Below are 12,496 nucleotides of genomic sequence, written 5' to 3' on the forward strand. Positions count from 1 at the left end.
ATAGTTCTAAATTGGTCATTTTCTCCAGAGACAAGTTCTGTCAAATTAAGTTCTTAAATCAGGTGCACTACACCCCCCAGAGTCTGCACAGAATGTATCCGCAGCGGGACCCCTCTTGTGTGTGTTGCCACTATGATGTGGGGGACTTGCCTCCATATGTTCCAGAGATTTCCTAGGGTAATACGGTTCTAGACGGATGTCTTTGAGGTAATTAATGTCGGTCTACAATTGTCTCTTCCAATGATCACTAAACTGGCGCTTTTAGGTATACAGGATGATGATCAGAGACCTTGGTGCACCAAACTCTTGATATTGTATCTCCTCTATTATGCTAAGAAAGCAATCTGGTGTAAGTGGAATGCTGTATTGTCTATGTAAAAGTTAACTTATATGAACAGGAAATGTCCTAAGAAATTTGATACGGTTTGGCTGTCATGGACTCAGTGAGGGGTGAAATGCTTCTTTTGTCAAACTGCCCTGCTCTGACAGATAGAGGTAGGTTCCATTATGGCCTTGTATTAATATCAGTGGTCTTGCTGTTGAAATGTCTTGCTCCTATCTTGATGAACTCATTGTATTCTTGTACCTGTATACGTGTGTTAAGTCCCATGTTACTATCACACCCTGCCATTTGTGTTCCTGTATCATGCTACTATGTTCAATAAACTACCATTCAGTTTGTTAAAAAAAATATATGTTTGGAGGTTCAAAGGAGTTTTCTAGAAAAAAAAATTAAAAATAAACTTTTTTCATGTAAACAAAAAGTATCAGAAAAGGCTTGGTCTTCATGTGGTTAGAAGAGTGGGTGATGTGTGGCATAAGCTCCAATGATGGACTGCCCACCGCGTATTTACGTCGGTACTTTGGCATTAAATACCGGTGTTATGGCAGCAGATAGCTGCTATAACCCCAGTATGGGCAGCCCCAGTATTTTTCTACACGGCCGCGGTCCTCTTTCACATAAAAGTTGTCTCAGCAGCGGATCACTTTTATAGGCGGCGGGAGAGGTGCCCACATCCCCCCCCCCCCCCCCCGCAGCTTCCCGGTTGCAGTTCCATTCCAGTCCCAGGCAGGAAGTCGAGTGAGGGCAAGCAGGCCCTCACTCCCACTCAACTCTTTGACCTTGGAGGACCGGAGCAACGTCATATGTTACTTTCGCCAAACGGCCTTAAAGGGCCAATTTTTTTTTCTGTTTTTGCTTTTAAGTGTAGATGTGAGATCTGAGGTCTTTTTGACCCCAGATCTCACATTAAAGAGGCACTGTCCTACTTATTTCTATTACAGGGAATGTTTACATTCCTTGTAATAGGAATAAAAATGATCACCTTTTTTAAAAAAAAAAAAAAAAAAAAAAAAAAGGTAAATTAAATAAGAAAGAAAACAATTTTTATTAAAGCACCCCGTCCCTCCGAGTTCGTGCGCGGAAGCGAACTAATACGCAAGTCATGCCCACATATTTAAACAGTGTTCAAACCACACGTGTGAAGTATTGCCGCGATCGTTGGAACAAGAGCAATATGTTTTAGCCCTAGACCTCCTCTAACTCTAAACTTGTAACCTGTAGAAACTTTTAAAGCGTCGCTTATGGAGATTTTTAAGTACCAATGTTTGTTGCCATTCTGAAGCATAACATGTTAGGTATCAATTTACTCAGGGTAACATTCTCTTTCACATACTAGAAAAAAAATTGGGCTAACTGTACTGGTTTCTTATTTTTTAATTCAAAAGTGTGTATCTTTTCCAAACAAATTGTGTTTGTAAGACCGCTGCGCAAATACGGTGTGACAAAGTATTTCAACGATCTCCATTTTATTTTCTATTGTCTCTCCTAAAAAAAAAAAAATTATGTTTGGGGATTCCAAGTAATTTTCTAGCAAAAATATACAGATTTTAACTTGTAAACAACAAGTGAAAGAAATAGGCCTGGTCCTTAAGTGGTTAAAATAGAAATGAAAGGCAAAACATTTGTGTATAGCAATAAAAAAAAGCATTATAAATACCTTTTTTTTTTTTTTTTTTAATAAGTGATCACATTCCAGTAACTTTAACAGCCCATTCACACTAGAGCAGTGACTGGCAGTTTCCACACTGGAGGAATGCCAGTCACTGCTAGGGTACAAAGAAAACAATTGTTTCTACGTGCCCTGTTCTCACTACAATGCAGTTTTCACTAGCACCACGTCACTGCACAGCAAGCGCAACGCCACTTTGTACACTTCAAATTAAGTTTGGGGAAAAAAGGCAGCTGTAAGATGCTGTAAAGCATCACATTGCTCCCTGCCACACATCACTGCAGCCCAAAATGACCAATGAACACCTGCCTGCACACTAAACCCCTCCAGTTTAGTGTACGGGCAAGTGTGAATGGGCCCCTAAGGTCTGGTTCACACTGGTGCGCTTTTATAGGCTTTGCAACTCATAAAAAAGGAAGGTTTCATGAAAATGCATCTCTCTAATGAGGTTTTTAACTCCGCGTGCTGTGTTTCACTGTGTTGTAAAAAGTGAGGCATGTCCGATATATACATTTACCTGCATTATCTGACCCATGGAAGTGAATGAAAAGGCACATAAAGCGTATTAAAAATGCATGTAAAACACATTGAAAACGAACAATAAAGAACAAACAAAACAAAATAAAAATGAATGACAGCTAAAGCAGAGAAATGTGAATGGGGCCTAACATTTCCAACAGAGCCAGTGCAACTATGGTCCCTAGTTATGAAAGTATCTGAGATCAGAGCTGATTCTATTGATCACAAACATACTCAGACTTGTACATAAAATTCCACTTTCCAGAATAAGTGCTCGCTAACGCCTGCAGCATTGGGCAGCTCTTGCCCAATGTAGTGCTGACACAAAAACAAACACATTTGCCTTATAAACCTATGGCTTCAGTTACACCAACATGTTGCAAAGTTTGCTTAAATGCATTATAGCACATAGAATTACATAAAACCCACTGCAATGCATTTTAACAATGCATCGCAGTGCACATTCACACCGTACACCAGCGCACATGCATAATTTGCAATGATGTGGGTGTGAACAAATCATTTTATATCAAATAAGCAGCAGCTGGAAATGATATAATCTTTATCTACACAAACATAATAAATCTACTGTCTCCAAGATCAGACTTTCTGCGTTACCATTCCGTGTAGGCGAGTCATAATTCAGATACTCTGCATATGAAACCACATTCAACCACAAACACAGGACAGTGACCACAGTCATGCAAACTGCTGCTGACAGGTTTAAAGGATAAACTCACCTTAAAATAAATAAATAATAAATGCACTTCTTTTGCATGTAAAAAATGTGCATTTAATATTTTTTCTAAGGAGCCTGCACAGCATTACACCTGCGATCAGCAATGTCCAGCTCCTGCAGACTCTCAGCATAGCCGTTTGCCCATACCTTATAAGTCTAGGCAGTTGCTTTATAGCAGGAAGATCAATGGACTACCAGAACACTCACCAGTCCCCTTCACAGCTTATTGAAGACCACAAGCTGTCAGTTGCAATGGCTGAAGGTACTTGTAAGCATTCATTCACAGCAAACTGTGAATGAATGGCATGGCCATATGGGCGGAGCCACACATGGACGCACTGTTTTGAAAAAGTGACAGCAGGTGCAGGGAGAAGATCCCCGGTCTGCTGTCACAAGGAGGGGGGTAGCAGGCAGAGAAGCTGCAGATGTTGGAACACGTTACATGTTCCACCTTAAAAATGGGTGCAAGATGTAAACTGTTGCAAAAGGGAACTTGTTCTTTAAACGGAGGGAGATAAGAAATCCTGATATAGTGTTTAGTTTGTGGTAATGGAACTCCTCTTCTCTGTGTGGATAGTACTGTGACTAAATTCACTGAGCTTTATTCATTTACAGAGGATTGCCAGACCTGTAAACTAAATACACTCACCGCCCACTTTATTAGGTACACCTGTTCAATTGCTTGGTAATATAAATTGCTAATCAGCCAATCACAAGGCAGCATCCCAATGCATTCAGGCATCTAGACGTGGTGAAGATGACTTGTTGAAGTTCAAACCAATGGTTTGTTGGTGCCAGACAGGCTGGTCTAAATATTTCAAAAACTGCTGATCTACTGGTATTTTCACGCACAGCCATCTCTAGGATTACAGAGAATGGCCAGAAAAAGAGAAAATAGAAAATATCAAGTGAGTGGCAGTAGTGTGGATGAAAATCTTTTGTTGATGTCAGAGGAGAATGGGCAGACTGGTTCAAGATTATAGAAAGGCAACAGTAACTCAAATACCAACTTATTACAACCAAGGTATGCAGAATACCATCTCTGAACCACAACACATTGAACCTTGAAGCAGATGGTCTACAGCAGCAGAATACCCCACATGGTGCCACTCCTGTCAGCTAACAACAGGAAACTCAGGCTAACCAAAATTGGACAATAGAAGATTGGAAAAATGTTGCCTGGTCCGATTTCAGTTCCGACATTCAGATGGTAGGGTCAAAATTTGGTATAAACAACATGAAAGCATGGATCCATCCTGCCTTCTGTCAACAGTTCAGGCGGGAGGTGGTGGGGGATATTTTCATGGCACACTTTGGGCCCCTGAGTACCAACTGAGCATTGTTTAAACGCCGCAGCCTACCTAAGTATTGTTGCTGACCATGTCATCCCTTTATGACTTTATGTGTACCCATCTTCTGATGGCTCCTTCCAGCAGGATATTGCACCATGTCATAAAGCTCAAATCATCTCACCACTGGTTTCTTGAACATGACAAAAAGTTCACTTTACTCCAATGGCCTCACCAGATCTCAATCCAATAGAGTACCTTTGGGATGTGGTTGAACAGGAGATTCGCATCATAGATGTGTAGCCGATGAATCTGCAGCAATTGCATGATGCTATCGTGTCAATATGAACCAAAATCTCTGAGGAATGTTTCCAACACCTTGTTATATCTATGCCACAAAGAATTAGGGCAGTTCTGAAGGCAAAGGGTGGTCCAACAAAGTATTAGCAAGGTGTACCTAATAAAGTGGCCAGTGAGTGTATATTTATGTTACATTGAATGACGTCTGCTCCTCTGACTTTATAAAGTTGGGTATAAATATGGGTACGCATATAAAGCTGCAAGAAAAAGTATGTGAACCCTTTGGAATGATATGGATTTCTGCACAAATTGGTCATAAAATGTGATCTGATCATCATCTAAGTCACAACAATAGACAATCACAGTCTGCTTAAACTAATAACACACAAAGAATGAAATGTTGCCATGTTTTTATTGAACACCCCATGTAAACATTCACAGTGCAGGTGGAAAAAGTATGTGAACCCCTAGACCAATGACATCTCCAAGAGCTAATTGGAGTGAGATGTGAGCCAACTGGAGTCCAATCAATGAGATGAGATTGGAGGTGTTGGTTACAGCTGCCCTGCCCTATAAAAAACACACACCAGTTCTGGGTTTGCTTTTCACAAGCATTGCCTGATGTGAATGATGCCTCGCACAAAAGAGCTCTCAGAAGACCTACGATTAAGAATTGTTGACTTGCATAAAGCTGGAAAGGGTTATAAAAGTATCTCCAAAAGCCTTGCTGTTCATCAGTCCACGGTAAGACAAATTGTCTATAAATGGAGAAAGTTCAGCACTGCTGCTACTCTCCCTAGGAGTGGCCGTCCTGTAAAGATGACTGCAAGAGCACAGCACAGACTGATCAATGAGGTGAAGAAGAATCCTAGAGTGTCAGCTGAAGACTTACAAAAGTCACTGGCAAATGCTAACATACCTGTTAGCGAATCTACAATACGTAAAACACTAAAGAATGGATTTCATGGGAGGATACTACAGAGGAAGCCACTGCTGTCCAAACAAAACATTGCTGCACGTTTACAGTTTGCACAAGAGCACCTGGATGTTCCACAGCAGTACTGGCAAAATATTCTGTCGACAGATGAAACCAAAGTTGAGTTGTTTGGAAGAAACACACAACACTTTGTGTGGTGAAAAAGAGGCACAGCACACCAACATCAAAACCTCATCCCAACTGTGAAGTATGGTAGGGGCATCATGGTTTGGGGCTGCTTTGCTGCGTCAGAGTCTGGACGCATTGCTATCATCGAAGGAAAAATGAATTCCCAAGTTTATCAAGACATTTTGCAGGAGAATTTAAGGCCATCTGTCAACCAGCTGAAGCTCAACAGAAGATGTGTGTTGCAACAGGACAATGACCCAAAGCATAGAAATAAATCAACAACAGAATGGCTTAAACAGAAGAAAATCTATATTATTCCAAAGGGTTCACATACTTTTTCTTGCAGCTGTAGTTATTTTTTGCGGTCTACCAGCGGACTGAAGCAATGTAGATGGAGGAATCCTCTCCACTGTGCTATTGTATTTTGAGAGTGTTCCACTGTCAGAATACACTGATTTAACCCTGTACTCCGTCCTGTACACAACACACTGTGGGCAGCAACTTAAAGAGGAGCTCCACCGAAAAGGGGAAGCTGGTTTGCTTCCTCCCCCCCTTCGGTGCCCCATTTGGCACCTTTTGAGAGGGGAGGGGGGGAGCAGGCTTTTTTGACCGGTACCTGTCCCCACTTCTGGGAGACATCGCTGCGGCGGGATTCCATGGAAGTTCAGCCCCCCCTTCCTCTGCTACTTGGCCAGTTAGAAAGCACATTGCGCTTCACGCATGTGCAGTAGGGAACTGGCTGTGAAGCCAGAAGGCTTCACTACCAGTTTCCCTTACCACGAATGGTGGTGGCAGCACCCGAGAGCCGATCCGAAAATCAGCTGGGGTGCTGACATTGTGGAATCCCTGGACAGGCAAGTGTCCTAAAAATAAAAGTCAGCAGCTACAGTATTTGTAGCTGCTGACTTAATTTTTTGGGGGCCAGCAGTACTCCTCTAACTCTGTACATCATCCTGTAAATCTCTTGCTGTGGGCATGCCATACCTTCAAACTGTCCTGGATCCTACAGAACTGTCCTGGCATTTGACAAAGCGCCAGTCACCCCATGGATCCAGGACATTTTCTGCTGGAATCCTCTTTCCAGCACCTGACAGCAACTTTCTGTAAACACGGTCAGTTGCAGTGATCTGATGTCACTTGGACCCCTAAAGCCACACCCAATATTTAGTGCACTAAAGCCATGCCTAAATTTCACCACATTATCCCCCTTCCAAAGATGTCCCTTTTCCTCATGTTCTAAAGTTGGAATGTATGTATAACATTTTTAAATCCACAGTGTAGCTGTTTTACCTAAAGCCATTGTATAGTTATATTTCTTAAAATCACATTTCAATACAACTTTAATTTTCACACATAGGTTGTTCCATACTTTGATTGCTTTAATCTATATACATATATTACATACAGTATATGGTAACATTCTATTCTTTCTAATGCTTATCTGTATATCAGGGAATGTGATTAGAATCCCCACTGCTTTTTGTGGTAGAAAAACTTTACAGGTTTGCATAACCACCTCAGCACTGGAAGGTTTTACCCCTTTCATGAACACTTGAACAGGGTTTTTTTTTTGCTAATCAGCACTGTGCTACCTTAACTGGCAATTGTGTGGCCATGCAACACTGTACGCAAATTATATTAAAAATTTTTTTCACACAAATAGAGCTTTCTTTTGATGGCATTAGATCATCACTGGGCTTTTTATATAATCGTAAAAAGACTGTAAATTTTAAAAATATATATATATATATATATATATTTTTTTTTATTTTTTACTTTGTTATTAAACATATCCAATAAAATCAAATTTCTTCATAAATGTAGGCCAACATGTATTCTGTTAAATGTCTTTGGTAAAAAATATGAATTGGTTTGTGTGAAAGTTATAGCTTCTACAAACTATGGTACTGACAGCCTGTGTCATTTCTTGAGGCACTTAAAATGTCAGAATAGTACAAATCACCCCCAGATAAACCCCTTTTAGAAAGTAGACAGCCTGATGTATTTTATAAGAGGCACAGCGTTTTTTTTTTTTAAGTTGTAAATTCTTGTCACAATTTTTTGGAAATTGAAGAAATTTAATATATATTTTTTTTTGTTTTTTACATACCGTCACCTGAGCATTACAGCGTCATCATATGACTGGGGTGGGGGGGATTTTTTTTTTTTTCAAAAATGTGTTTTAATTTTTTGCATACTTTCTTAAGAGTAGTTCAGTATCACTATAGGAACACTGTACTACTCTGAAGGAGTGATCAGGATTTTTTTTTTTTTACACTTTGATTGTGGTTACAATGACGATCATTGTAAGAGCAATGTTTTGTTTTTTACCATAAAAGAAGTACTTTATTTTCAGATAAGCAAGACAGTATAACTGAATACAAACTTAAATCCAGTACGAAGGAGTATACATACAGATCATAGCAATGACAAGCCAGCAAAACCATCATGGAATCCATAGACAGCAGAAATGCAGTATAGTAAACAGGGATATGTTACACACCACAATACCGAGGGGAAAGGCCTCCTCCGTTAAAATAGAGTTCTTCCATTAAGAGCAATGTTTTGTACTCTCATGAATGGGTTAGATTCATAACAGCTGTGATGACTAGTGATCTGTGATTGGCTATAGCTAATCACATTGTACAGGGTGTTGTAATTGGCTCAACATGTGATAGCTGTGGGACAATCACAGCATAGGAAACACAGCTGTGATGAACGAATCCATTCATAGCTTTGTTGCCACTGTAATCATGTGACAGCATAGTAGTATGGTAGTTCATTGAGAACTACCAGCCGTCAGCCGCAATTGCTGACAGTAGTTGTAGTTCTCCTATTCACAGAACTCTTCATTGTCCATTTAATAAAAATTGTATTCATTTCCAGTAAGTCACATTATTAATTAGCAAAGAATAACGCACAGCTTTAAACAATTACAATTTCCTGTTTTGTAAAGCATTTAGGTTTCTGCCTTTTGCTGATTTAATTACAACCAGTGCTCTGACTCAATGATAATCTGCCAGGAGGTTTAGAAATTTACACTCACAAATAGCATGTTGTGCAACTTCAATTAAAGGAAAAGGAATTTTCACAAAACATACATCACTATTTTACTGGAATACAATAATTGAATGAAATATCATGTAAGATCCATAGGTTGCCCATAGATCGGCAGATATCTCCCTGAGAATGATGGGCAGTGATATAAGGAAGGCATCCACCTATCCTCAAGCGAGACCCTGTAGGAGCAGGACCTGTCATGATCCCAGCATTCCTAATCATTGCTCCCACATCTCCATATAATGAATGATGACAGATAGAACTGTGAAAGAACTACTTGCACAGAGGTTTTTCAAAACGGTTGTAAAAGGTCCATGTGTGCTATGAACCTTTTATGGGCAGGAGTTTAGAAATGGTCGAACATGGCAAGAGAAGCTTGAATGGGATGCACTACTTGTGATTGTTGGCCTGTTTACATTGACCCCTTGCTTGGCTTTAGACGGGTTATAGATATTTGCTCCAACAAAGGGCATCCTTTGGCCTTGAGCAGTGTTTCTCAACCCTTTTTCAATCAAGGCACCCTTTTAATTTTTCGCACAATCTTGGGGCACCTCGTTCTAAATTGTAGAAACCTAAACTAAACATAATGCAGCAATATCCACACATGCAGGACACCCAAGGTTAGAGGTAATTTATTCTTCGAAAGCAAATACAACTTTGCACGCAGATACTGGCTAATATTCCAACATTTCTCTTCTCCCTTAGTTTCTCACCCTTACGCAGCAAATGTGACCCCATTGCTAACAGAGAGGGGTAAAATGAGGATGCTGTGCAGGCGACAGACTTCCTCATCAACCGATGAAGTCATTGGTTGTTAGGATGCCAGCGGCTAGAGGGTTCTAATAGTGTACAATAAAAACCATTGGCTTTGTGTAACTTAAAGGCAGGCTTTATCCACCTGCTGGCTTGTATACAATTTTTTGGCAAATTTGTAGGCATTTTGCCAAGGCACCCCTGAAGAAACCTGAATGCACCTCAGGATGCCTGGGCATCCTGGTTAAAAAAGGCTGTCCTGGGGAACAAAAAAGAGTGTGCAACTTGCCCTGAGTGACATCAAAAAGTCAGAACCATTGCAATATTTAATAAATGTGAATACAGTACATTTGATTAATATCTGGGAGCTTGGCATGTGGTTTTCATCTACATACAGTGACTAAATAAGTATTCATACACTTTGACGTTTTCTACATTTTGTCATGTTACAACATAAACGTAAATGTATTTTATTGGGATTTTATGTGATATACCAACACAAAGTGGCATAAAATTGTAAAGTGGAAAAAAAATTATATGGTTTTCAACATTTCTTACAAATAAATATGTGAAAAGTGTGGCGTACATTTGTATTTAGCCCCCCTGAGTCAATACTTTGCAGAACCACCTTTCGCTGCAATTACAGCTGCAAGTCTCTTTGGGGATGTCTCTACCAGCTTTGCACATCTAGAGAGTGAAATTTTTGCCAATTCTTTGCAAAATAACATAAAATCCCAATAAAATACACTTACGATTTTAGTTGTGACATGACAAAATGTGGACAATTTCAATGACAAAATGTGGAAAATGTCAAGGTGTATGAATACTTAAAGGCACTGTAAAGTGCCAGTTTACAACTACCTTATCTGAGTATTCAAGTCTACCTCAGATGTACAGAAAAGGTATTAAAAAAAGGGTACCTGGATCTCTTCTCGGGTAAGCCATGAAGTCTTTGGTGTGATCCCCTCTGGTACAGTCCAGCGGCCTTCATTGTTTTCAATATTATAATAGTAGTCATACTGATCCTTCAGTTTTACCTTCAGCCATGAACTCTCCTGTGCTGCTGTGGGAACAATACATGTATTTTTTTTAGAGAGGATATTGGCAAGTTAGATCTTGTTTGCAGTTAAACTCCAATATAATTCACATTAATGGATACTCAGGCAGACGTGAATGCATTAATAACCTCTTTTTCATGGTGTATCCTTCACGGTCCGCCGGTAGGGCTGCGGAATATAATCGAAAGATCGATGCATCGCGATTCGACCCTTCGCGATTCTGCATCGATGCGGGTTGCCGGCATAATCGATTAGGAAATGACGTCATCAGCCGCGGCCACGCCCTATCGCGCAAGGGAGAAAAAAATCACAAGATCGGCAGCTGATTGGTGGGTTAGTGGCGGGAGCTTAATAAAAAGGCTCCGCCCCTCCCCTTCCGTCTCTTTGACCCGGGCCGAGGCGCAGCAAGACATCCCCCGCGTGTATTGGCGTCCCACCTGCGGCCTTGCAGCCGAGAAGCCAGCCAGCCAGCCAAGCCACAAGCCAGTCCACACTCCACACACAGGAGCCCCAAGTGCGTCCCCATCGCAGCCAGCCAGCGCCGCCAGCCTCACCTCACCGTAGCCGACAGGCCCAGCCGCCACTCCACTGCCAGTGACGCCAGCCACCCGCCACAGAGCCCAGAGAGCAGCACAGCACCTGTCCTCCTCTGCAATGCAGTGCACGACAACAACCCACACAGTCACACAGCAGGTATGTAGTCCGAACAAATAATTGTGTAATCATTCATGGGGGTCTCGTCTGTATCTCTGGGGGATGTCTGTGATGGGGGGGGGGCCTGGGACAGGGGACTGTCGGTCGGGGCCCGGGGGTACTGTTCTGCTCTGGCAGTCTGGCAGCCAGGGGGCTCTCTCTGAGTGTCAGTGGGGGCCGGGGGTCTCTGTCAGTGTCAGCTGTGGGGGTCTGGGCAAGGGGGGGGACTCACTCAGTGTTTGTCAGTGCTGTGGGGGATTGGGGAAGGTGTGGGACATCCAGGTCTCTGTCAGTGTCAGCTGTGGGGGTCTGGGCAAGGGGGGGGACTCACTCTCAGTGTTTGTCAGTGCTGTGGGGGATTGGGGAAGGTGTGGGACATCCAGGTCTCTGTCAGTGTGTCAGGCTGCAGTGTCAGCTCAGCTGTGGGGGGAGGGGGGTCTCTGTCGGTGTCACAGGCAGCTGTGGGGTAAGGGGGGGCCCCGGGGGTTTTGGCTCAGTGCATGCATAAGGGAGTCTGACAGACAGACAGACAGTCATATTTTATGAAAGATGTTGCTTGGTTGACTTGTTGCGGCTTAGTTTACAAGTTTTTTTTTTTTTTTTTTTAAACACTGACAGAGTTTGGCAACTTACGTCATCCGTCTCCGTCACATACGTGGTAGTATGGTAATGGCAGAAGGAGAAAAAGATCGAGAGATAAAAAATGCACCTAGCGTTTTAAGAGCAAACATCTGGGCACATTTCGGATTTTACGAACACACAGGGAAGCGTGAGTTGGACAAGACACGCCGTATGTAAAGCCTGTCACACAAAAATTAAATACCTAGGGAATACTACGAACTTGAGAAACCATGTTAGCCGTTTTCACTCTGAGTTAGTAACACCTGTCGCCACCAGCAGTGCCACCACTGCCAAGGAAAGACTGCTAGACCAAGATCAGCCAAGAATTGATGCCATACTGTCAACTT

At 41.8% G+C, this 12,496-nt stretch overlaps 1 protein-coding gene across 2 annotated transcripts in view; it reads right to left on the bottom strand.

Annotated features, from left to right (window-relative positions):
- The window catches only part of LOC309561249 (ras GTPase-activating-like protein IQGAP2), a 506,552-nt gene that overhangs the window by 114,632 nt on the left and 379,424 nt on the right, over positions 1-12,496 (bottom strand). For both annotated transcript variants that reach the window (XM_082265047.1, XM_082265046.1), the window contains one exon: positions 10,698-10,837. In XM_082265047.1, coding sequence (XP_082121173.1) covers positions 10,698-10,837 — 140 coding nt within the window. The remainder of the gene's footprint in view (positions 1-10,697; positions 10,838-12,496) is intronic.

Source organism: Pelophylax lessonae (assembly GCF_965119305.1).
Source record: "Pelophylax lessonae genome assembly, chromosome: 1".
In the NCBI taxonomy this organism is placed as follows: domain Eukaryota; kingdom Metazoa; phylum Chordata; class Amphibia; order Anura; family Ranidae; genus Pelophylax; species Pelophylax lessonae.